The 27,547-nt window shown below is 45.0% G+C and overlaps 1 protein-coding gene across 2 annotated transcripts in view; it reads right to left on the bottom strand.

The window, feature by feature from the left end:
• Nucleotides 1–27,547, bottom strand: part of WDR47 (WD repeat domain 47) — an 84,804-nt gene that overhangs the window by 23,293 nt on the left and 33,964 nt on the right. Inside the window, exons 5-8 of one of the 2 annotated variants that reach the window (XM_073582850.1) lie at nucleotides 25,866–26,668; nucleotides 24,217–24,346; nucleotides 3,769–3,947; nucleotides 3,107–3,361 (exon numbers count right to left, since the gene is read on the bottom strand). In XM_073582850.1, coding sequence (XP_073438951.1) covers nucleotides 3,107–3,361; nucleotides 3,769–3,947; nucleotides 24,217–24,346; nucleotides 25,866–26,668 — 1,367 coding nt within the window. The remainder of the gene's footprint in view (nucleotides 1–3,106; nucleotides 3,362–3,768; nucleotides 3,948–24,216; nucleotides 24,347–25,865; nucleotides 26,669–27,547) is intronic. The other variant, XM_073582851.1, reaches the window with a different exon arrangement.

Here is a 27,547-nt window from a genome sequence, read left to right as displayed (position 1 = left end):
AATATAATCTGGGAGAACTGGTGGAAGAGGATGAGGGAAAGGCCAATCTGCTAAGCTCCATGTGCCAAAAACCCGTTGGTGTCGTGTCATTTTCAGACTGTTATGGATTCTCGTGGAATTATTAATGTGAACAAATAAAACCTCAGGATTTTTATCTGTGTGGCTGGATCCATCTCTGCTTCGTTTACTTGTCTTTTCTGTCTGAGCAGCAGGCTGATTCGAGCTCCGGAGAATTAAGGACTATTGTGGTGGGCAGCTACTCCTATTTTTCAATCTGCTAAACGCCTTTTTCTCTACAGTAATTAGACAAGACAATGCTATGACAAACGACATGATCAGGGACACCATACATTGTCCATTAAATGTCGCCCACTAAACCCAGCAGGAAGTACAGGGCTGCCTCAATAACACTAGTGTGGACAAATCACCGGGCCCGGATGGCATACACCCCCAAATACTGTAGGAATTAAGTACCAACATAGACAGACCATTATTTCCAAAATTCAAGCACTGGTGCACAGCAAATGTGGTGCCAATATTAAGAAATATTATGGGTTAATAAGTTAAATCTCAATTGTGGGTAAAAACCTTGAGTTTCCTAAGAGATGCGATCCTGCAATATCTCAATAAGAATAGCCCAGCATCAACATGGCAAACTAATCTCATCAGCCTCTATGAGGACTATATGCACTTTTTTTTATTATTATTATTATTATTATTATACATTTATATAGCGCCATTTATTCCATGGCGCTTTACATGGCAAAGGGGAAATATAGACAAGTACCATAAACATGTGCAAGACAAGGGACACACAAGTACAGAAGGAGAGAGGACCCTGCCCACGAGGGTGCACAGTCACAGCTCTACAGTCTAGTTTTCAAAGGTATTGGACATGGTGCCACACAAAAGGTTGGTACAAAGAATGAGAGTATTAGCACTAGAAGAAAATATGTGTAACTGGGATACCAACTGGTCAGTGATAGGAAACAGGTGGTTTATTAATGGATTACACACAGATTGGGTTAGAGTTAACAGTGAGGTAGCACAGGGGAATGTATTGGGCCCTCTTTCTTTTAACATTTATTAATGATCTTGCAGGAGGCTTACAGAGTACAATTTCAATATTTGTGGATGATCCTAAATGCTGTAGGGTAATCGACATACACAAGAATAATTTAATACACTTGGGTAAATGCAACTTGTTGAGTTTGGTGCAGCGTCAAAACGACGCATGCGGATGCGTCAACATACATACGCATGGCCTGCGGACCCAATGTTAAAGATGGGGTACGCAGGATGCATGCAGACATAGGCGGAGCTAAATGAAGAGGTGCGGCAGTGGGCGGGGCTTAACGGAGGATGGAAGGAGGAATTAGGTTGCCATCCGCAGCGCTACAAAACGCTAGTGTGAAGCCAGCCTTACATGCCTTGGAAAATGGCGACAAGAAATATTTTCTTTTATGAATGTCTAAAAATTTTTTCACCACTTATATTAAAAAACAAAACACAACAACAACAAGATAAAAAAAATTCAGTCAAGTTTGGCATCGCTGTAATTGTACTGATCTGAAGAATCATGCTGTCCGGTCATTTTTACAGCACAATAAACGTAAAATGGAGGGAAAAAAAGGAAAAAAAAAAAAAAAATTGTGAAACTGTGTTTTTTGGCACAATTTCACTGCAATTGGAATTTCCGTTCCCATGTCGAGGAGATTGTACAGTGAATTGAATGGTGCCATTGGCCATTCAAAGCTACAAATTGTCTTGCAAAAAATAAGCTCTCATAGGTTATATTGACAGAAAAATTAAAAAAAAAAAGAAAAAATGACTCTTGGCAAAAGTGATGTCACAGAGATACCGCGCTAGAGAGGGGCCAGAGGATCACGGTGTCTGGTTACACAAACCCCTACACTTATTAGATCTGCTTCACCTTCCTTTTAGCAGTGCAGGTGTTCCTTGCTCTATTATTGCAAGGGATAATCCGTTCTATCTCCTAGAGCTCACAGTTTTGAATTGTCTCAGCTGTTCTGTGTAGGTCACTCCTCTCAGGTATGTACACTCAGCACTTAAACTAGGGAGTTGCTAGTGATATTTTACAACTTCTTGGTTTAGTGGGGAAGGAAAGGAAAGTCCTTAATTAGTAGCAGTCGGTTGGTGATGTTTTCAAGAGATACTGTATCTCATGGATTTGGTATTGTGCATTTATCGTAATCCTATTCCCATTTGGTTTGTCCCTTCTACTGTTCCCTTGATTTCTATTCGGTTGTTTTGTGAGTGTATTTGTAGGATTGTAATTTTCTTTACTCCCTGTCTGTTTCCCCTGTCTGTCAGGTTTATGTTTTCCCATACACTTCTGTCCCATACCTCCCTGGAAACAGGTAAGTGGCATATAGCAGCATAGCTAGGTACGAGACACCAATGTCTCCACCATCAGGGGTCATCTGGGGAACAGGGATAGCCTAGGGCCCTCCTAGCTTGAGGGACAGGGATTGAGCCCATTTTCCCAGAAATCCTTTTACAGTACTGTGACAAGTGGAAGAAAAAAAAAAAAATCATACACCCCTACAGATATTACATGGGCCTACATATCATATTATAGTCTGTATATACAGAAGTAATGTCAGCCGATGATATGAGGTTTGTATAGGTTAATTTAAAGGGGTTGTCATGCCAAAATATTGTCCAGGCACTTGGAGTTGCCAAAAATAACAAATCTATGAAACACATCTGCTTTCCAGCCTAGCTTCAGCCTGCACCAGATGTGATGCCATTCATCAACCACAAAAACCTCCAATGATGCGCTTTTCAATTTAACTGACTGCTACAGGTAGGTTTTTGGGATGTTTGGATGGGATAGTTTGATTGGGGAGGGTGAAAGCCATTTCAACTTTCACCTCAAGCAGCAAAAAAGTTAAAATCGGCCCTGTGTGCATACTGCTGAAGCAATTTTCCATTTTAGAAATCTGATTATTAAAAGCAAGACTATTTCCTTATTCTTCCTCTCCATATGCAAGGCTTGAACAGTCCATAAAGCTGCTACATACAGTCCTCCCTCCAATCTGCAGCACTATCACATGTACAAACATTGAGGGACATAACTAACCTTGTAGTTCCAAACACGGGTGACTCCTCTGGGAATGGTATATGGGCATCAACGCCTCGTTTCCTAGGGGTGCTTGTATGTATATTCTGTCCATCAGGCTGCAGATTTCTTGTTACAGAAGAGGATAAAGGTGACGGTCCGTTGGTGGCAGATGAGCTGCTGTCTCTGGGTCCATTGTGTGGATGACTCTTCGTCTGCATCTCTTCATTAACAGGCTCCATCCCGACATTCAGCTCACCCAATTTTTTGATAGACCTAAATGAGAATAAAAGGGCATTGCCATATGCTAAAAATACTAAGCAATGCAGTTATCAAACTGCTGTGGACCAGCCGTAATCCTACTGGTCTGGGGAATCCTATTGCTGGGTCATCTTGACCACACAAGGAATGCTGTAAAAACAAAACCCAAAAAACAAACTGCACTTTTTTGATGCAGTGTCCCCTCACTTGGAAGAGTTTTCCAGTACATTCAATAGTAGGGAAAAATGAACAGTGTTATTCAAAATTACAACAAAAACAAGCCCTAATACCACTATTTCGACAAAAAATAAAAAAGTTACAACTCTTAGTAGAGGGGCAGGAAAAAAAATGAAAGCACAAAAATGAAAAATGAGGTCCTCAAAGTGATAATATAGCCAAATATCCCAATTAGTAATTCCTACCTATTAAGGAACTGTTCAGTGAGATTTTGGGGGTGATCTGCTTCCTCGGTATGGTTGACTCCCCCCTCGAACAGCATCTGCTGATAGAGCTGCCTCTGCTGCTCCTTCTGTTCCAGGTGCTGCTGGTAACGCAACTTCTGGCGGTAATATTCCTCAAACTGCTCTGTGGAGTCCCGCATCTGAAAAACATCACAACCAATGAATGCACCAGAAAAATGGTGTGTCATGTATTAGCAGAAGTGACATATGCATTCGGAAGGCACACAACATATTTCATCTTCACGCAGGAGAATGGAAAATCTAAGGAGCGCTCCAGTAATTTTTTTGTTCTCCCATAGGTAGCAATGATGTACGCATGTGTAATGAATGCAGTAACATACAGTTGCTGTCTTCTGCCATTCCCAGTGGTGTCTCGTGGCTGCATCTGTAGCCTGATGGATCAGGCAGTTGGGGCTGTGTGGAGCGCAGGCTACTTTCTCAGTACCAGACTATGAGACTCAGGAGCAGGCTCTCCAGCCTAGTTCTCATACGCTTACATTTGGGCTCCATACAGCGCATGATTGACAGGTCACAGATGCAGTCATGTAATGAAGACAGAGGAAGACGGCAACTGGTGAGTATTACTGCACTCATCACACATAATTGCTACCAAAGGGAAAACACCCCCCCCCCCCCCCAAAAAAAAAAAAAATCACTGAAAAGCTCTTTTCAGTCGGTGTGGATGAAAGTTTAAAAAGGTATCCCTATATTTATACTGTACCAAATGTATTACAGTGTCTTGAAAAAATTATTCATGCCCCTGGAACTTTTCCACACTTTTTCAAATTATACCCACAAATTTAAATGTATTTTATTGGGAGTGTTTGTGATATACCAACACAAAGTAGAAAGTATTTGTGAAGTGTAAAGGAAATGATACATGGTTTTCTAAATATTTAAAAAATATAAATCTGGAATGTGTGACGTGCATTTGTATTCAGCCTCGGAAAGTCACAGAATTAGTAAATTGAGTCTAATACTATCTAACAGACCTGACAGAATAACAAATCTGCAGGTTGTTGGGCATCTAAGAAATAGCGACCACAATATTGTACAGTTTCACTTGTCTTTCGCTAGGGGGACATGTCAGGGAGTCACAAAAAACAGGATTTTTTGGGTTGCTTACCGTAAAATCTGTTTCTCGGAGCCTTCATTGGGGGACACAGAGACCATGGGTGTATGCTGCTGCCACTAGGAGGCTGACACTATGCACAAAAAAAGGTTAGCTCCTCCTCCGCAGTGTACACCCCACCGACCGGCAGGAAGTTCCTCAGTTAGTGAGAAAGCAGTAGGAGAAGTAACAGAATAGATTGAAAGCAGAACAAACAACTCAACTGTAACAAACCGACAAACATAAGAACAGGAGTTGTAGAACATGGGAGGGTGCTGTGTCCCCCAATGAAGGCTCCGAGAAACAGATTTTACGGTAAGCAACCCAAAAAATCCTGTTTCCTCGTTCGCCTTATTGGGGGACACAGAGACCATAGGACGTCCCAAAGCAGTCCCTGGGGTGGGAAACAAACTTCCATCAGGCCAGTGGACTCGCCACCGCAGCCTGCAGAATCCTTCTACATAGGCTGGCGTCCGCCGAAGCGCAGGTGTGGACCCTGTAGAATTTCACAAAGGTGTGAACCGATGACCACGTTGCAGCATTGCAAAGCTGCAGCGTGGAAGCTCTGTGGCGCACCGCCCAGGAGGCACCCACCGCCCGGGTAGAGTGCGCTCTGATCCCTGGAGGGGCCACTCGATGCTTGACCCGGTATGCCTCCAAAATTGCCGATCTGATCCAGCGCGCAATAGTGGCCTTTGAGGCTGGGTGATGAACAGAGAGTCTGACTTCCACAAGGAAGTCGTCCGGGCTAGATAGACTCTCAATGCCCTGACTAGGTCCAGCTTGTCCAAAGACCGCTCCCGAGGGTGAGCTGGGCTCGGGCAGAAGGATGGCAGAACAATGTCCTCATTGAGGTGAAACGAAGATACCACCTTCGGAAGAAAAGAGGGCGGAGGCCGCAGAACTACCTTGTCCTGATGAAGGACCAAAAAAGGAGGAGAGCGGCAAGAAAGTACCACTAATTCCGACACGCGCCGGATGGAGGTAATGGCCACCAGAAAGGCCACTTTCCAAGAAAGGAGGGAAAGGGAAACGTCCCTGAGAGGTTCAAAAGGAGGACCCTGCAGAACCTGAAGAACCAAATTAAGATCCCAAGGATCCACGGGAGCTCGGTACGGAGGAACCGTGTGAGCCACACCCTGGAGGAAGGTTTTGACCTGGGGCCGGGAGGCCAGCGTTTTCTGAAATAAAATGGACAGTGCCGAAACTTGACCCTTCAAGGAACTGAGAGCAAGCCCCGCATCCAGCCCTGCCTGAAGAAACGCTAGAATAGAAGGGAACGAAAAAACCAAGGGCGCGATGTCATTGGCCTCACACCAGGAGAAATAGGCTTTCCAAGTACGGTAATAGATCTTCGAAGAAGGCGGCTTTCTGGTGCGGATCATGGTATGAAATACCCGATCAGAGATTCCTGCCCGTCTCAAAACCTTGGTCTCAACAGCCACGCCGTTAAATTGAGCGACCGAGAATTGGGGTGGCAAATCGGGCCTTGAGACAGCAGATCTGCCCGTCGAGAAGCTTCCAGGGGGCGTCCGCGAGAAGGTTGACAATGTCTGCGAATCAAGACCTTCTGGGCCAATTCGGGGCGATGAGGATGACTGGAATCCCCTCTGCTTTGATTTTCTTCAACAACTTGGGAAGAAGAGGCAGAGGAGGGAACAGGTAGGGGAGCACGAACTGTGACCAAGGGACGGCCAGAGCGTCGGCGCCCACTGCCAGAGGGTCCCGAGACCTGGACACGAATTGTGGTACTTTCCTGTTGAGGCGAGATGCCATGAGGTCTACATCCGGGGTTCCCCACCGACGGCAGAGCAGATGAAACACCTCCGGATGTAGGGACCATTACCCTGCCGCGAGACCCTCGCGGCTGAGGAAATCGGCGGCCCAGTTGTCCACGCCGGGAATGTGAACCGCGGAAATCGTTGGAACAAAGGTCTCTGCCCATTGAAGAATTCTGGACACTTCCGCCAGGGCTGAGACACTCCGTGTCCCCCCTTGGCGGTTGATATACGCCACCGCTGTGGCATTGTCTGTCTGAATCCTGACAGGCAGGCCCTTGAGGCGCCTTTCCCAGTGGACGAGAGCTAGATGGATCGCCCGTATCTCTAGGACATTGATCTGCAGAGCTGATTCCTGAGTCGACCATCGACCCTGAACAGTGTGATTGCGGAACACTGCACCCCAGCCGATGAGGCTGGCGTCCGTAGTGACAATCTGCCAGTGAACGGGAAAAGACCGCCCCAAGAGAATGAGGGGAGACGTCAACCACCAGTTGAGAGACCGCCTGATGCGGCAGGAAAGGCGAACCGGACGATCCAGAGACAGAGCCGACCTGTTCCACCTGGACAAAATGGCCTGCTGGAGTGGCCTGGCGTGAAATTGGGCAAAGGGAACTGCCTCTATCGCCGCCACCATCTTCCCCAGGACCCTCATGGCTGACCTGAGGGATGGAAATCGTGTGATCTGTAATGATCGCATGCCCTGCTGCAGGGAAAGAATCTTGTCTTGTGGGAGAAATACCCTTGACCGACGAGTGTCGAACAGAAGGCCCAGAAACACAAGGCGTTGAGTAGGGACCAGACAGGACTTTTCCCGGTTGACGATCCACCCAAAACTGGACAGGGTGTCTAGAACGATCGCCACACTTTAGGCGGGCCTGTTGAAAGGAGGGGACCTTGATCAGGATATCATCGAGGTACGGAAAAAGAACGAGACCTCTGATCCTCAACAAGGCCATCAACGCCGCCATAATCTTCGTGAAGACTCTGGGAGCGGTGGCGAGCACGAAAGGAAGCGCGACGAACTGGTAATGTTCGTGAAGAATCGCAAACTCTCTGACCCAAGCGTCCTCTACTGAGGTGAGCCAGACGTCGCTGAAGAAGAGAAGTCGACCTCCCAATTGGAAGGGACCCACGGGAGACCGATGGTAGTCATGCGGACGTAGACCGTCCAGATCTAGATCTGGACGGTCTTCCCTGGGAAGAGTGGGACCGCCAGGACGGAGTGGGCCTGAAAGAAACCTTCTTTCTTTCCTGACGTGCCTGTGGCCTTTGCTGGTTGGAAGGGTTTTCCGCCGTATTGAAACGGCGGAAAGTCCGACAGGGACGAAATTGACGCCTTGGAGGAGGTCTGCGAGGCTTGGAGGGGAGAAGAGAACTCGTACCTCCGGTAGCGTCCTTAATAATCTGATCCAATTGTGATCCGAAGAGACGCACTCCCTGAAAAGGCAGATTGGTCAGAGACTTTTTAGAGGACAAGTCCGCCTGCCAGGCCTTGAGCCAAATTATACGTCGGATTGCCACGATGTTACTTGACGCCTGAACTGCGCAAGATGCGGCATCCAAGGAGGCAGAAAGCAGATAATCCCCCGCATGGGAAATCTGATTGGCGAGATCGGCCAAATGCTCTGGTCGTGCCTTATCCAGAATGCCCTGCCGAAGGTCATCTGCCCAAGTGGATATGGCCTTTGCTGCCCAAGAAGAAACAAAGACTGGACATACCGCTGCTGATGCCGCTTCGAAGGCAGATTTTGCTAGAGATTCTATGATCCTATCATTAGAATCTTTTAGCGACGCCACACCTGACAGCGGAAGGACCGTATTATTAGAAAGTCTGGACACGGGAGGGTCCACCGAGGGAGAAGCGGCCCAGTTGTCCGTGAGCTCTTTAGCAAACGGGTACAGCACGCCGAGACGCTTTCCTCTTTGAAAGCGTCTGGTCGGATCTTCTCTCTCCTTTGTAAAAATCTTTCCAAACTCAGAATGGAAGGGAAACACCCTGGATGGTGTTTCCGCCCGTCTGGACGAAACCTCCTGATCTGAGGATTTCGCAGGGGCGTCAGCGATGTCAAAGGTATGGTGAATCGCGGCAATGAGGTTTTGCACCGTAACCTTCATGTTCGCATCCTGGTCCGAATCCAGCTCTAAGACCCCTTCCGATTCCGAAAGCGCTTCGCCTGACTCGGGGGAGGAGGCCCGAGAGGGAGACTGCTGGGGACTATGGGGTGAGGTAGGACGAGGGGAGTACTCCGCCTGGAGGTCCTGCCTGGGCCTCTTGTGACTGCCGCTGGCTGGCTCAGATGGGACGTCCTGAGACGTACTGGGTCCCGCCGAAGCTCCCAAGGGCAACTTGTCCAGAACGGCTACTAGGGACTGAGACACCTTGATGAGGTCTGCCACTGACTGTGATTGAGAGGAGGCCCAACCCGGCATGGGGGGCTCACTCGCCCCTGGGGCTATGGATGGCTCCTGAGCGGCGTCGGGCTGGACGCAGAGCGGGTACGATCAGACTTAGCGTTGGACATAGTGAAAAGAGAGGCAGTGCCGGCCGGTTGGGGGACAGAAGGCAGAGAAGGGTGTCACTCTGCAGGTGCAGAGCTACTCACGGTCCGGTGTCCCCAAGGGCGACGCTCTCTGATCTGGCTGCAGGATGAGGCCAGGCCAATCCGGCTGAAAAAAGGCCCAGCGACCGAAATCCGGCAGGGAATGAGGTCCGGCTGGCAGGCTGAGAAGATGGCGACCACCAGGGAAAGGGCGCGCTGCCAGAGGGAGAAGAAGGGCGGAGCTCGCCGCAGAGATCCCCTTAGCACCGCCCGCTGTCCAATAGCAGGCTGGTGTGAGGCAAGGGGGCTGGGAAGGCCTAGGACGGGCGGGAGAGAAGCCCGCTTAGAAGAAAGGGGCAGGGGGCGTGGCCGCGACGCAGCGGTAGGCCCGAGATGAAGCCGGGGCCTAAATTAATAGCGCCGGCCGCCTGTCAGCAGGGGGTCGGCGCGGAAGATGCGCCGCAACACCGGGCCGCAACCCCGGGCCGCGTCCCTGCTTCCCACAGCCCGACCCCTGTATACCCCTGCCGGGATGAAGAAGAAACGGGGGGGGGGGGGACGCAGAACAAGGCCCGAAAGAAAAGGGGTTTTCATGGATGCGGCGACCGTGGGGAGAAGCGGGCGCGCAGGCCCTACCGTAGTCCCCTGGCGACCGCCTTAGGATGAAAATGCCGGGGGACCGCTAGACCGCATACTCACCCAGGCCGGGGGCCACAATAAAGGTACCTGAGAATCCCACGCTGTCTGTCGTCTTTATGGAATCCACGCCTCGTCCAACCGTCAGGCTCTGGTAGGCGAGATGGTGGGAGGCGGGGGGCAAGGACGTCCGTATAGCTGGCACGCACCTGTACGAGGCTCCTGGTCCTGCCGCGGAGACCTATGAGGATACGGGGTGGCAGTACACGCCGTACTCATAGAATCATAGAATCGTAGAGTTGGAAGGGACCTCCTGGGCCATCTGGTCCAACCCCCTGCTCAAAGCAGGATTCGCTAAATCATCCCAGTTAGATGTCTGTCCAGCCTTTGTTTGAAGACTTCCATTGAATGAGAACTCACCACTTCTCGTGGCAGCCTGTTCCACTCATTGATCACTCTAACTGTCAAAAAGTTTTTTCTAATATCTAATCTGTGTCTCCTCCCATTCAGCTTCATCCCATTGCTTCTAGTCTTTCCTTGTGCAAATGAGAATAAAGTTGATCCTTCTACAATGTGACAGCCCTTTAGATATTTGTAGACAGCTATTAAGTCTCCTCTCAGTCTTCTCTTTTGCAAACTAAACATTCCCAAATCCTGCAACCTTTCCTCATAAGACAGGGTTTGCAGACCGGTCACCATTCTGGTCGCTCTTTTCTGAACTTGCTCCAGTTTGTTGATGTCTTTTTTAAAATGTGGTGCCCAAAATTGGACACAATATTCCAGATGAGGTCTGACCAAAGAGGAGTAGAGGGAAATAATTACTTCACGTGATCTAGACTGTATGCTTCTGTTAATACATCCTAGAATTGCATTTGCCTTTTTTGCTGCTGCATCACACTGTTGACTCATATTCAGTCTGTGATCTATTAGTATACCCAAGTCTTTTTCACATGTGCTGTCACTTAGCCCTATTCCTCCCATTCTATATATGCTTTTTTCATTTTTATTGCCCAGATGTAGTACTTTGCATTTCTCCCTGTTAAAAACCATTCTGTTAGTTGCTGCCCACTTCTCCAGTTTATTTAAATCTTTTTGAATCCTCTCTCTCTCTTCTCTAGTATTAGCTATCCCTCCTAGCTTTGTGTCATCAGCATAGTCTCTTTGTGGGAGTACGGATGTGACTGTTCACTCCGTATCCCTCCGAAACCTGTAAAGGAACGACGCACGACGAGGTAGATAGGGGTCTAATAAAAGACCCCTGTCCACCTCCTACTGACACTAAGCTAAACTGAGGAACTTCCTGCCGGTCGGTGGGGTGTACACTGCGGAGGAGGAGCTAACTTTTTTTGTGCATAGTGTCAGCCTCCTAGTGGCAGCAGCATACACCCATGGTCTCTGTGTCCCCCAATAAGGCGAACGAGAAACACTGAACTTTAGGAAGGCAAAGTTTGACCAGCTTAGAGATGCCCTTAATCTGGTTGATTTGGACAACAATGTCCTCAGAAATAAGAATACAGAAAATAAATGGGAAATGTTTAAGAACATCCTTAATAGGCACTGTAAGCGGTTTATACCTTGTGGGAATAAAAGGACAAGAAATAGGAAAAACCCAATGTGGCTAAACAAAAAAGTAAGAGGGGCAATTAAAGTAAAAAGAAAGCATTTAAACTACTAAAGCAGGATGGCACCGTTGAAGCTCTAAAAAACTATAAGGAGAAAAATTCTTTATCTAAAAAAATAATTAAAGCTGCCAAAAAGGAAACAGAGAAGCACATTGCTAAGGAGAGTAAAACTAATCCCAAGCTGTTCTTCAACTATATCAATAGTAAAAGAATCAAAAGTGAAAGTGTAGGCCCATTAAAAAATTGTGAGGAAAGTATGGTTGTAGATGATGAGGAAAAAGCTAATATATTAAACACCTTCTTCTCCACAGTATTCACAGTGGAAAATGAAATGCTAGGTGAAATGCCGAGAGACAAAGAAAACCTTATATTAAGGGTCACCAATTTAACCCAAGAAGAGGTGAAAAACCGGCTAAATAAGATTAAAATAGATAAATCTCCGGGTCCGGATGGCATACACCCACGAGTACTAAGAGAACTAAGTAATGTAATAGACAAACCATTATTTCTTATATTTAGAGACTCTACAGTGACGGGGTCTGTTCCACAGGACTGGCGCATAGCAAATGTGGTACCAATATTCAAAAAGGGCTCTAAAAGTGAACCTGGAAATTATAGGCCAGTAAGTCTAACCCCTATTGTTGGTAAAATATTTGAAAGGTTTCTGAGGGATGTTATTCTGGATTATCTCAATGAGAATAACTGCTTAACGCCATATCAGCATGGGTTTATGAGGAATCGCTCCTGTCAAACCAATCTAATCAGTTTTTATGAAGAGGTAAGCTATAGACTGGACCAAGGTGAGTCATTGGATGTGGTATATCTTGATTTTTCCAAAGCGTTTGAAACCGTGCCACACAAGAGGTTGGTACACAAAATGAGAGTGCTGGGTCTGGGGGAAAATGTGTGTAAATGGGTAAGTAACTGGCTTAGTGATAGAAAGCAGAGGGTGGTTATAAATGGTATATTCTCTAACTGGGTCGCTGTGACCAGTGGGGTACCGCAGGGGTCGGTGTTGGGACCTATTCTCTTCAACATATTTATTAACGATCTGGTAGAAGGTTTGCACAGTAAAATATCGATATTTGCAGATGATACAAAACTATGTAAAGCAGTCAATACAAGAGAAGATAGCATTCTGCTACAGATGGATCTGGATAAGTTGGGAACTTGGGCCGAAAGGTGGCAGATGCAGTTTAACAATGATAAATGTAAGGTTATACACATGGGAAGAAGGAATCAATATCACCATTACACACTGAACGGTAAACCACTGGGTAAATCTGACATGGAGAAGGACTTGGGGATCCTAGTTAATGATAAACTTATCTGGAGCAGCCAGTGCCAGGCAGCGGCTGCCAAGGCAAACAGGATCATGGGGTGCATTAAAAGAGGTCTGGATACACATGATGAGAGCATTATACTGCCTCTGTACAAATCTCTGGTTAGACTGCACTTTGAGTACTGGAGTACAGTTTTGGGAACCGGTGCTCAGGAAGGATATAATGGAACTAGAGCGGGTACAAAGGAGGGCAACAAAATTAATAAAGGGGATGGGGGAACTACAATACCCAGAGAGATTAGCAAAATTAGGATTATTTAGTCTAGAAAAAAGACGACTGAGGGGCGATCTAATAACCATGTATAAGTATATAAGGGGACAATACAAATATCTCTCCGAGGATCTGTTTATACCAAGGAAGGTGACGGTCACAAGGGGGCATTCTCTGCGTCTGGAGGAGAAAAGGTTTTTCCATCAACATAGAAGAGGATTCTTTACTGTTAGGGCAGTGAGAATCTGGAATTCCCTGCCTGAGGAGGTGGTGATGGCGAACTCAGTCGAAGGGTTCAAGAGAGGCCTGGATGTCTTCCTGGATCGTAACAATATTGTATCTTACAGTTATTGTTAGGTTCTTTAGAAGGACGCAGATCTGGGGATTTATTCTGACAGAATTTTATAGGCTGAACTGGATGGACTAATGTCTTTTTTCAGCCTTACTATGTTACTATGAGTCCATCTCGGTGCTAAGGCCATTTTACAGACATGGATCCATGAACATGCTCCTCCTTTCAAAATCTTTCTAGAGAAGCTGTCATATTTGCTTCAAATGGACTGGGTTGAGGCCTCTTTACCAAAAGAGGGAAGGGTGCAGACCTTTCAAAACTTAGGAAAGCTTCATCTCTATGCTCCCACAATGCATTCAGAAGGATATTAATACCTGTTTTCAGCCGACAGTCTGGTACCAGGAACAACTACTATTGGGGGAGGCACCAGTCTAATGAGGTCTCTGGGTGAACTGCTGCAAAGAGACATTTCGGGGTGTTTATGGCAATGATAAAGGTTTAGCCGAAACGCGTCTTGCCGTGCGCTTTACAGCAGTAATTTTTCCTATCTCTGCCTATATTCATAATATGCTGCTATGGATAAATATTTTTAATCTACATTTGAAATAAAGAAAAAGATTTTTTACGTACTTCAAACCTGGCTCGCTGAATTCATCTCCTTTTCGCATCTATTGTTGGCAAGAGCTCCTGTCTTTTATCCGCTGCTGAGAGCCTATACAGTATAGCAGCTTATGGTTTGAACCAACTGGGTAAGCTGGCATTTTTTCTTTTTTTTTATTTCGGGGTGTTTGGGGTGTACTTTGGTGTTGGTGGGTCCTGAACTTAAAGTTGGACAATTATGCTAAATGTCTGACGGGTTAACACTATACTTGTCTCTGACATGCTTCCCTCCCCCCTTTTTCCTTCCCTCCCCCGGTTTTTAGTGTTTGTCTTCATATACTGTTCTATGTAAATGATGATCTGCATTGATATATGTATGTTTTTACATTCAATAAAAACAAAGTTTAAAAAAAAAAATTGAGTTCACCTGTGTGTTATTTATTCTCAGTATAACCACAGCTGTTCTGTGAAGGCCTCAGAGCTTTGTTTGAGAATAGGTATCAACCAACATCATGAAAACCACCAGACAGGTCAGGGATAAAGTTGTGGAGAAGAGTAAAGCAGGGTTAAGTATATACAGTGGGGAAAAAAAGTATTTAGTCAGTCAGCAATAGTGCAAGTTCCACCACTTAAAAAGATGAGAGGCGTCTGTAATTTACATCATAGGTAGACCTCAACTATTGGAGACAAACTGAGAAAAAAATAATCCAGAAAATCACATTGGTTTTTTTTTCATTTTATTTGCATATTATGGTGGAAAATAAGTATTTGGTCAGAAACAAAATTTCATCTCAATACTTTGTGATATATCCTTTGTTGGCAATGACAGAGGTCAAACGTTTTCTGTAAGTCTTCACAAGGTTGCCACACACTGTTGTTGGTATGTTGGCCCATTCCTCCATGCAGATCTCCTCTAGAGCAGTGATGTTTTTGGCTTTTCGCTTGGCAACACGGACTCTCAACTCCCTCCAAAGGTTTTCTATAGGGTTGAGATCTGGAGACTGGCTAGGCCACTCCAGGACCTTGAAATGCTTCTTACGAAGCCACTCCTTCGTTGCCCTGGCGGTGTGCTTTGGATCATTGTCATGTTGAAAGACCCAGCCACGTTTCATCTTCAATGCCCTTGCTGATGGAAGGAGGTTTGCACTCAAAATCTCACGATACATGGCCCCATTCATTCTTTCATGTACCCGGATCAGTCGTCCTGGCCCCTTTGCAGAGAAACAGCCCCAAAGCATGATGTTTCCACCACCATGCTTTACAGTAGGTATGGTGTTTGATGGATGCAACTCAGTATTCTTTTTCCTCCAAACACGACAAGTTGTGTTTCTACCAAACAGTTCCAGTTTGGTTTCATCAGACCATAGGACATTCTCCCAAAACTCCTCTGGATCATCCAAATGCTCTCTAGCAAACTTCAGACGGGCCCGGACATGTACAGGCTTAAGCAGTGGGACACGTCTGGCACTGCAGGATCTGAGTCCATGGTGGCGTAGTGTGTTACTTATGGTAGGCCTTGTTACATTGGTCCCAGCTCTCTGCAGTTCATTCACTAGGTCCCCCCGCGTGGTTCTGGGATTTTTGCTTACCGTTCTTGTGATCATTCTGACCCCACGGGGTGGGATTTTGCGTGGAGCACCAGATCGAGGGAGATTATCAGTGGTCTTGTATGTCTTCCATTTTCTAATTATTGCTCCCACAGTTGATTTCTTCACTCCAAGCTGGTTGGCTATTGCAGATTCAGTCTTCCCAGCCTGGTGCAGGGCTACAATTTTGTTTCTGGTGTCCTTTGACAGCTCTTTGGTCTTCACCATAGTGGAGTTTGGAGTCAGACTGTTTGAGGGTGTGCACAGGTGTCTTTTTATACTGATAACAAGTTTAAACAGGTGCCATTACTACAGGTAATAAGTGGAGGAAAGAGGAGACTCTTAAAGAAGAAGTTACAGGTCTGTGAGAGCCACAAATCTTGATTGCTTGTTTCTGACCAAATACTTATTTTCCACCATAATATGCAAATAAAATGAAAAAAAAAACAGACAATGTGATTTTCTGGATTTTTTTTTCCTCAGTTTGTCTCCCATAGTTGAGGTCTACCTATGATGTAAATTACAGACGCCTCTCATCTTTTTAAGTGGTGGAACTTGCACTATTGCTGACTGACTAAATACTTTTTTTCCCCACTGTAAATAATAAAAAAAAAAATAGCCCAAGCTCTGTTCATCTCATCGACCACTGTTCAATCTATCAACCAAAAATAGAAGGACACAAAACAAATATCCTGGAATAAAAAAGTAAAAAAAATATATATATTGCAAAAATTGCATGAAGGTAGTAATAATAGTAATAAGGGTATTTAGTTAACATAATTTTGATCAAAATAATGTAGAAGCCATCCCGCCACGTCACGGCAACCCTTGTGGGACAGTCCTAACTTTTGTATTTAAAACCTTTCCACTTGTCAAGTGACGTAAATGTGAACAAGGACAGAGCGACTGAGCCACCAGTAATAGTATAGGCCAGACAGGATGGATTATTTTGATCAAAATTATTACTATTATTACTATTATTACTACCTTCATGCAATTTTTGCAATATATATATTTTTTTTACTTTTTTATTCCAGGATATTTGTTTTGTGTTTTGTTTTTGTTTTTCTCTGTGTAAAGGTCATGTGTTCATATGCAATTACATTTTGCATGCACATTAATTTACTTTTTCTGCTCAGACCCAGTTTCTCAATTGTTTCATTGTGCATTCTGTGCATATAAGGGTGTGACCGCCCTGTTTCTGAGTTGGAAAATCCATCCTGTCTGGCCTATACTATTACTGGTGGCTCAGTCGCTCTGTCCTTGTTCACATTTACGTCACTTGACAAGTGGAAAGGTTTTAAATACAAAAGTTAGGACTGTCCCACAAGGGTTGCCGTGACGTGGCGGGATGGCTTCTACATTATTTTGAACAAAATTATGTTAACTAAATACCCTTATTACTATTATTACTACCTTCATGCAATTTTTGCAATATATATATTTTTTTTACTTTTTTATTCCAGGATATTTGTTTTGTGTTTTGTTTTTCTCTGTGTAAAGGTCATGTGTTCATATGCAATTACATTTTGCATGCACATTAATTTACTTTTTCTGCTCAGACCCAGTTTCACAATTGTTTCATTGTGCATTCTGTGCATATAAGGGTGTGACCGCCCTGTTTCTGAGTTGGAAAATCCATCCTGTCTGGCCTATACTATTACTGGTGGCTCAGTCGCTCTGTCCTTGTTCACATTTACGTCACTTGACAAGTGGAAAGGTTTTAAATACAAAAGTTAGGACTGTCCCACAAGGGTTGCCGTGACGTGGCGGGATGGCTTCTACATTATTTTGAACAAAATTATGTTAACTAAATACCCTTATTACTATTATTACTACCTTCATGCAATTTTTGCAATATATATATTTTTTTTACTTTTTTATTCCAGGATATTTGTTTTGTTTTTGTTTTTCTCTGTGTAAAGGTCATGTGTTCATATGCAATTACATTTTGCATGCACATTAATTTACTTTTTCTGCTCAGACCCAGTTTCTCAATTGTTTCATTGTGCATTCTGTGCATATAAGGGTGTGACCGCCCTGTTTCTGAGTTGGAAAATCCATCCTGTCTGGCCTATACTATTACTGGTGGCTCAGTCGCTCTGTTCTTGTTCACATTTACGTCACTTGACAAGTGGAAAGGTTTTAAATACAAAAGTTAGGACTGTCCCACAAGGGTTGCCGTGATGTGGCGGGATGGCTTCTACATTATTTTGATCAAAATTATGTTAACTAAATACCCTTATTACTATTATTACTACCTTCATGCAATTTTTGCAATATATATATTTTTTTTACTTTTTTATTCCAGGATATTTGTTTTGTTTTTGTTTTTCTCTGTGTAAAGGTCATGTGTTCATATGCAATTACATTTTGCATGCACATTAATTTACTTTTTCTGCTCAGACCCAGTTTCTCAATTGCTTCATTGTGCATTCTGTGCATATAAGGGTGTGACCGCCCTGTTTCTGAGTTGGAAAATCCATCCTGTCTGGCCTATACTATTACTGGTGGCTCAGTCGCTCTGTTCTTGTTCACATTTACGTCACTTGACAAGTGGAAAGGTTTTAAATACAAAAGTTAGGACTGTCCCACAAGGGTTGCCGTGACGTGGCGGGATGGCTTCTACATTATTTTGATCAAAATTATGTTAACTAAATACCCTTATTACTATTATTACTACCTTCATGCAATTTTTGCAATATATATATTTTTTTTACTTTTTTATTCCAGGATATTTGTTTTGTGTTTTGTTTTTGTTTTTCTCTGTGTAAAGGTCATGTGTTCATATGCAATTACATTTTGCATGCACATTAATTTACTTTTTCTGCTCAGACCCAGTTTCTCAAAAATAGAAGGAGTATAGCAAAACTGCAAACCTACCAAAACATGGCCATCCACCTAAAGTGACATCCCAAGCAAAGAGAGCACTAATTAAAGAAGCCAAGAGGCCCATGGTCACTATGGAGGAGCTGCACAGATCCACAGCTCAGAATCTGCGCACAGGACAACTATTAGTCATTTACTCTACAATTCGGACATTTATTGAAGACTGTCGAGAATAAACCCATTTTTGAAAGCAAGCCATAACAAGTCCCGTTTGCAATTTGTAAAAAGCCATGTAGGGTAGCATGTGGAAGAAGGTGCTCTGGTCAGATGAGATCTAAGTAAAACTTTTTGGGATAAATACAAAACACTATGTGTGGTGGAAAACTAACACTTGTTGTGTTTTGGCTCCTTCCCGCCACCCTTCCTCGGCCGCTGTACGCAATCTTTCTGGAAATTTCCGTAGTTGTCGTCCAGATTACGCGCATTGCAATATCCAATCGCGCGTGCGCAGTATGCTTTGCCCAATTGCGGGCAAAGCCGAAAAGCATTAGTGCGCATGTGCCGGTGAACTGTGTCCCAGATATGGCAGCAAAATACTTCCGGGACATAGTTCACCGGTGCATACGCACTTATGCTTTTCAGCTTTGCCCACAGTTGGGCAAAGCATACTGCGCACGCGTGATTGGATATTGCAATGCGCACGCGCATAATCTGGACGACAACTACGGAAATTCTCAGGAAGATTGCGTACAGCGGCCAACGAGGGGTGAAGGAGCCAAAACACCGCCCATCGGACCGGACACAACTCATTTACATACCACACCAAATTGAGGCGACAGATTCCGTTTAAATAATAACAAAGGATAAAAAACCCAGAATAATACGGATAATAAAGTATGATGCCAACAAAACTACCCCCCAAACATAGCAAGATACCCCCCCGCAGTGGATTCCTCCGCACGCATAGTATAATGACCCTACTGTACCATCCTCTCTCAATGTCCCGGCAAAGTATGGTGACCCCCCATCGCAGTATGATTCTCCAATTGTAATCCCAAATATAGCCCTCCATTACGGTACAATGGCCCCATATAGTCCTTCACACAGTATAATGGCCACAAAAAGTGCTCCATAACATATAAAAGCCCCACATAATCTGCCATACAGTATAATGGCCACAAAAAGTGCCCAATACCATATAATAACCCCACATAGTGCGCCATACTTTATAATGGACCCCACATTAAAAAAAACATTAAAAAATACTCATCTCTCCTCGTTCCTCCACTGCTCCAGTCTCTTCATGGTGTCTTCTGATTCTTTGCACAACTTAGCACAGCACGAGCGTTGTAATGAACTCATTGTGCCGCACTGGTGAGACGAAGAGGGGAATGATGGGAGAGGGAGCATCAGCTGTTGCTCCTTCCTCCATTATTGCTTTCAACTGTATTGGTATCCAGGAGGTTTCTCGGAGCCTTCATTGGGGGACACAGGAACCATGGGTGTATGCTACTGACACTAGGAGGCTGACACTATGCACTAAAAAAAGTTAGCTCCTCCTCTGCAGTATACACCCCACCGACTGGCACTAGGTTAATCAGTTAGTGAGAAAGCAGTAGAAGAAACAACAAGATAGAGAGAAACAAAAAAAAAACAGACAACTCAAACTGTAACAATATAGCACAGTAAAAAACAGCTGATAAACATGGGAGGGTGCTGTGTCCCCCAAAGAAGGCTCAGAGAGACAGATTTTATGGTAAGCAACCAAAAATCCTGTTTTCTCTATCGCTTCATTGGGGGACACAGGAATCATGGGACGTCCCAAAGCAGTCCCTAGGGAGGGAACAGAAGAAAACTCAGTTCAGGTCAGAGAACGCACCACTGCCGCCTGCAAGATCTTTCTACTTAGGTTGGCGTCCGCCAAAGCGTAGGTACGGACCCTATAAAATTTGGCGAACGTGTGAATGGAAGACCAGGTTGCTGCTTTGCAAAGTTGCAGGGCGGATGCCCTACGGTGTACTGCCCACTGCCCAGGGAGAGTGAGCTTTAATCCCTGTGGGAGGCACTCTTTCCTTGACCCGGGTAAGCCTCCAAAATTGCAGTTCTGATCCAGTGAGCAATCGTAGCCTTGAAAGCCAGCAGGACTCTTTGCGCATCTTCTGGAATGACAAAAAGAGAGTCTGTCTTCCTAAAGGGGGCGGTCCTAGCCAGATAGTCCTGCACCTCCCTGACCAGGTCTAACCTGTTCAGTGAACGTACCAGAGGATGAGTCGGAGCAGGACAGAAGGAAGGGAGGACAATATCCTCATGTAGGTGAAAGGCGGACACCAACTTGGGAAGGAAGGAAGGGAGGAGGGAAGGTAGAGGCTGCATAACCACCTCGTCCTGGTGAAGAATCAAGAAAGCAGGATGACAGGAAAGAGCTGCCAATTCCGAGACGCGCCTAATGGAGATGATGGCCACAAGAAATGCCACCTTCCAAGACAGAAAGGACAGAGACCTCTCGGAGAGGTTCAAATGGAGAACTCCTAAGGGCCTCAGGACTAGAGTTTGCCAGACTCGATCCCTCTGAAAGTGTACGATCTCTTAGAAACAATCCCTCTCAAGCTCAACGTAAAAATCGTCCATCTGGGGGAGGAGAGGAATCTGAGCAGGAAGAACTGACCCTCAAACAGGCGTCCGAACAGTTGATGCAGGCCATCTCCTTGACTAGGACATCCCTGACTGAGAAAATAAGAGGACTTATACACTGAGGTGGGACGACATCGACAGGATATGCAAACTATGAGGGGACGCATTACAGAAGTGGAGACAAGAGTATCCCAGGAGGAGGACACCATAGCACCTATGGAGGCCAAGTTAACAAAAGCGGCAGGTTCTATGAACGCCAGGAGGCAGAAAGCAGACGGCCTGAAGAATAGAATGGAATAATATCCGTATCATTGGTCTGCCGGAACGCTCAGGTCAATATCCGGTGCAATTTCTGGAAGGTTGGCTTAAGACTTCTTTGGGAGATGGAATCTCTCCAATGTTCGCCGTTGAAAGGGTTCATAGGGTTCCTACAAAACCACTTCCTCCGGGAGCCCCACCTAGACCTTTCCTGGCACGTCTCCTCAACTGTAAAGACAGACACTATTCTGCGTCTTGCACGGCAAAAAGTCCTATCAAGTTCAACAACGCCGTGATCTCGATCTTCCCGGATTTTTCCATGGAATGTCAGAAACAGCGGGCGCAATTTATCGAAATAAAGAAGCAGCTCAGAGAGAGAAATGTTATATACTCAATGATCTATCCGGCATGGCTCTGGGTCGTACACGGGGGCTCCTCTGTTTTTTACGGATACAGCGGAGGCGGCTGAGGTCTCATATGGCATCCCCTGCAAAAGAATCCTAATGTACTCACTGCTAAACTAAATTCTTTTATTAATGGTCTAAATGGAGCTCTTCCTGCAGGCACCCAATTTACCAACAATACCAGATATTGGGATCAGTGATGGTATCCTCTTGCTTGTTTCAAGCTTGTTTCTTGCTTGCTTGTTTCAATTACAGAATGCTGTAGATAAGCCCCTGATGGCTGTGGCCGCAGCTTATAGGCCAAAAATGGGGTGACAGATTACCTTTAAGTGGAACTTCTCCTCATCACCTCTGGAAGGAGCCTGGGGAAGAGGGGGGGGGGGGAGAAAAAAAAAGTGTACCGCTCCATCCAGGAAATGTCAAACGTACCAAATTCCTGTATTGTGGGACGTTCACACCTCCTAAAACCAACAGGCTCTGTTGGGCGAGTGGGTAGGAGATGGGGGCCAGGACTGAATCTGGATCACCTAAACACTCCTCCGTGTTAGGGATTGGGGTACTGCCGACTAGACATATGAGGATACGGGGTGGCAGTACACACCGTACTCAGTCTCTACGTGTGAGTACAGTTACAGTTGTGACTGTTCACACTGTATCCCTCCAGAGGTAGGGGAGAAGATCCAACTGGAAAAGAAGAGATGTTACTGGAAAACGCTGAAAACGGAGGTAGATATGGGTCTAGAGAAAGACCGGTGTCCACCTCTTACTGACACTAAGCTAAAACTGATTAACCTAGTGCCTGTCGGTGGGGTGTATACTGCAGAGGAGGAGCTAACTTTTTTATGCATAGTGTCAGCTTCCTAGTGGCAGCAACACACACCCATGGTTCCTGTGTCCCCCAATGAAGCGATAGAGAAATTTCTTCTATATAACTTGCTATTCATGAAAAAAAGGAAATTTGGCAAAAATTTTGAAAATTTAGCAATTTCCAAACTTTTAATTTTTGTACCCTTAAATCAGAGTCATAACGCATAAAATAGTTATGGTAATAAATAACATTTCCCACATGTTTACTTTACATCAGCACAATTTTGGAAACAAATTTTTTTTTTAGGACGTTATAAGGGTTAAAAGTTGACCAGCGATTTCTCAGTTTTCCAACAAAATTTACAAAACCATTTTTTTTTAGGGACCACCTCACATTTGAAGCAAGTTTAAGTTTAGGGGGTCAGTATAACAGAAAATACCCAAAAGTGACACCAATCTAAAAACTGCACCCCCTTAAGGTGTTCAAAACCACATTCAAGAAATTTATTAACCCTTCAGGAGCTTCACGAGAACTAAAGCAATGTGAAGGGGAAAAAAATGAACATTTTTCTTTAACAAAAAATTTACTTTTGAACTTTTTTTTTTTTTTTTTTTTTTTTTAACAAAGGGTATCAGGAGAAAATGGACCAAAACATTTGTTGTGCAATTTCTCATGAGTACACCAATACCCCGTATTTGGGGGAAAGCCACTGTTTGGGTGCATGGCTCAGAAGGAAGGGAGAACCATTTGACTTTTTGAACACAAAATCGGCTGGAATCAATGGTGGCACCATGTTACGTTTGGAGACCCCCTGATGTACCTAAAGAGTGGAACCCTCCCAATTTAACTCCAACCCCAACTCACAGCACACTATAGCCCAGCCCACTTTAGCCCAGCCCAGGAAATATTTTTTTTTTTTCATTTTATTATTTTTACCTAGCTAAGGGGGTGATAAAGGGGAATTTGATTTACTATTTTTTTTTATTTTGATCACTGTGATAGACCCTATCACAGTGATCAAAATGAACCAATAGGAAAAATGTCCTTTTGTTGCCGGCACACGCGCTCGCCATTTTCTTCTGGAATAAGATGCCGGAGGCCTGGGGAACTTCACGGGAGGTTGTAGGGACACCCCCGTTAGCCGAGACTCCAGAGAAATTCCGACTCTGGGGGCGCTATACACTTATTTCTCAGCGCTGTTAAAAAGAAGTGCTGAGGCATAAGTATCCTTAACTGCTGCTGTTAAAAAGGCGTATTGACAGTCATTAAGGGGTAAAAAAAAAAAAACCATGAATCATTTCATTTACACTTCACAAATACTTGCTACTTAGTGTTGGGATATCACATAAAATACAAATACAATGCATTTAAGTTTGTTGTATAACTTGAAAAAAATGTGGAAAAGTTGACGAGCAGGAATACTTTTTCATGGCACTTTATGTGGTGGTGACCATTTTGATAAATATGAAGGAAAGCAATGTATTTTTTACATTTGTAATTGATGCTCATATTTAATCCAGTGATCCCTGACACACGAGTGGCAGAAGAGGCCAGGAATCGTATGTTCCCCTCCTGGAGATCCTCTCTAGCCCTCTGTGTCTCTTAAAGAGCCGACATCATGCCCTAAGCCCATCCGAGTGGGCACATGTACGTTCTCTGGCTGCACACATGCCGTGCCAGAGTTTCCTACACCAACTCATAGAAGCAGCCTTCAGGCCATGGAAAAAGCTATGAAATCACTCTGCAGGGAAACATTACCTCATTCCTCTCTGGTTTCCCTGGCCCCTCATCCGATGCCGCCGTCTGGAGATCGTTCTCGGGGCTGATGTTATGGCACAGGGTCTCACTACTGCCTGGGATGTCTTTCTCCTGAGGAGTTTCACTTCTGCTGGAACAATAAGATGAATCACAGTATCCACTACACGTCCTGATGGATATCACAAATGCGAATTCTGACTGAACGCACCACCGTGCAGAAAGATTTAAGGGATTTTTTAACGCAAGTTATCCTGAAAATAAACTGCTGGAAAAATCCCAAGAGGCCACTAAATCCGGTTCTAAAACTACTTCGCACTGCCAGCCCCTAAGACACAACTTTCCATCTTTTTTGTTTTTCTTTTTGCCTCCCTAAGCAGATAATGACTGCATTAGTACGTGTGCAGAAAGGCAGCGGCCTGTCAGCCATTTCTGTGCTTTCTGGCTACAAACCCAAAACCCTTTGTATTGCGTCTAGTGTCCGATCACCACCAAGTTCGCGTTCTTTCCCCTCTGGTAGTTGTAAATATAGATTCCAGCAAGCAAAAGCCTCCACACAAATAATTTACTCCTAGGTGTTTTCTTAATAGTGATGAGCATGGGCTGCGGTGCAGGGAGCGCCGGATCACGACTCCATCAACACAGTGAGGATCCAGCAGCCGGGGAGGGACGGAGCACGAGTGACCAGCAGCTCTCACATGAGCAGGACACATATTGCCATATACTAGAGTACATGTAATAATGTTTCACTGGATCATTTATTATTGCATGTAAATTACAAGTTTTCTTACATTTTTGGACCCTGGGGACAGAGACTGCGTTGTAGATGACTCAATAGGCAGGTGCCCGGCAGCTTCTTCCTGCCCACTGTGAATGACTCACAGGTCTCTCCCTATACATACATGTAGGCAGAGAAATGTCAATCCTGAACAGCAGGTGGGGAGAAGCCAGCTGGACCTTTCTGTCCAACTAGTCTATAGTGCGGTCTCCGTCCCAGGCGGCTATAAAAAGTATGTTTTCAACTCAAAAACGTTTCAGAGTCAAACATACATGGCTGTGTTCATATATCCAGTGTTTTTTCGGTCAGCTTTCATTCACCTACTGTGAGCGCTTTTATCGAACATGGCATACAGCTCGTTTCCAAGGAGCTCGGCCACCAGAGCCTGACTGAGTGAGCGCAGTAGTTACATTCCAGGATGGGAGTTAACTCCTAACATCCAGTCAGCTCTCTCCAGCCAAATGATTTCTATACAGCAGTTAGGTACTCTCCTGCTCTCCTCTCTCAGCTCCTGAAAATGCTCTTATCATTCCTGTAGAATCACAATCATCACACCACTGATGCAATACGCAGTGTAAATTAACCTTTAGGCTATGCGCAGATGGAAAAATTTTTTAGAGCAGATGCACGCCAGAAAACGCCCCCAAAATAGTCTTTTTTAGGAAGGAAAAAAAAACACAACATTTGAAAAGACTTTTCCTATTGATCATAATGCTGATTCACTTTGCAGTTCACATGTACAGTTCTGTAAATGTTTCTTTCCACGTCAAAGAAATTGGATGAGAATGTGTCTGTATGTGATTTACTGGTGGTATACATGCTGCCTGCAGTTGGCCACTGATACACCAAACTCACAGCACTTTCATACAAATACCTCTCAGAAGACTCTTCGTAGATACTGTGACAGTCCGAGCTCTCCAACATTAGGCTACGGCTGAGGTTCTGCACCCCGGGGTAATGGAAGTTAGCAAATGAATGAGACATCGGTGAGGTTTTATTTCCAGGCTCAACTGTTCTTTTTTCATGGCCACTCAGCCCACACGTGAGACCATCCAAGGCTGGGTTCAGCGAGCGCGACATGTATGCGTCAGCAGACTGCGGCCGTCTCATGGGAGAGGAAGGGTAGGGGGACAGTTTGCTGATGAGAGGTGTGAGAAGGTCGGCATAGCCAGCTTTACTGGGCTTCATCAGCTTGTCCACATGAATGTTCAGTGTCTTCTGTTCAAAGGCACAAGAAAACACACTGGGAGGCAGATTCTGAAGCCAGGACAAGAGACTCAAGTCAAGATCGTCACATCCGTTACCACAAAGAAGGTCTATGCCAAGTAAGACCTCGCTTTCTGTAATCTCCTCTCCCGTGGCCTTACTCTGGCAGAACTCCACACAACACTCATACAGCAGGCCCTTCATGATGAGCTGGAATAAGCGGTTATTACTGGCCTTGAAGCCCGCCTCGCTTAGCTTCCGATCAGCAGGAATAAATTCGGCTACCATGGCACAGGACTCCTCGAAGCAGTGCACCCGAGCTGTGCTGGGATTCCAGTCCTTAAACTCTGCGTGGTTAGTGAGCCTGGGCAGAGTGAGCAGAAGGCAGAGCTTGCTGTAGTCCTCCTTAGAGGAGCAGTACTCTTCTAGGGCATGGAGACACTTCACCGCTTCTTGCATTGTAAACTCCAGCTGCAGCAAGACAGGACAAGAAAAAAACCAAACAAAACATTATTATTAAGGTTCGCTCCCACTCTTTCCAATTTATTAAAATTTTAACTAAAGAGTCATCATTAATTATTAACCCTGCAACGTCTGCAATAGGCTTTTGTCCACTGAAGACAATTAAGAAATGAGTCCGGAGAATAAAACGTGAGTTATGCAGCCGACGGGTAACAGGAGGAGGAAACCTGATCACTGGAAACACGGGGCGATCCGTCTGTCTGGAAACATCTGTCCCCTGCACGTCATTACGATATAGGATGTCGGTGATCTGTATGTTTTCGACCAGTGTTCTGGGATTTTTCAGGACTGGGACATTGGTAGACAAAGGGGCATGCAGGTAAACCAATAACCACCATCTGCAATGATGTTCCATTTGTAAAATCATTCTCAATGCTGCCTATATGGTTCTCGTGCTGCACTAGTATTTTCCATGTCAGACAGCAGGTTACAGTCTTGGGCTACGCAGTCACTTTTGGTAGTCACAGTGACTGCAGCTTATAGCAAACTCAATGTTTCACTATGGGGGAGCTGTGTGTGACATGCCAATGTTCCAAAAACCACAACAAAAATTCTTGAGATTCTTGCATGACTTTCCCCAATCATGTAAAAACAAAGATGTGGCAATAAACCAAAATTTTACTACAGCTAAAAGGCGTAAGTGTAGTGCTGGCCAATATGATGCTATCAGCACTACACTTATACGGTTTAGGCGAAAAGCCAAGAAAGAATCTCAATAATATCACGCATACATACACACACAGAACCAGTAGATAGCACAAGATCTGCCATTTCCATAAGTGGTGTCACAGCTCACCTCCACACCCTCCCTGCACAATGACCTCTGCA

The sequence above is a fragment of the Dendrobates tinctorius genome, unplaced genomic scaffold (genome assembly GCF_039654945.1).
Source record: "Dendrobates tinctorius isolate UK_male_01 unplaced genomic scaffold, ASM3965494v1 ptg000074l, whole genome shotgun sequence".
NCBI lineage: Eukaryota > Metazoa > Chordata > Amphibia > Anura > Dendrobatidae > Dendrobates > Dendrobates tinctorius.
Note: the sequence above shows the minus strand (reverse complement) of the source record. Positions and strands in the feature narration are given on the sequence as shown.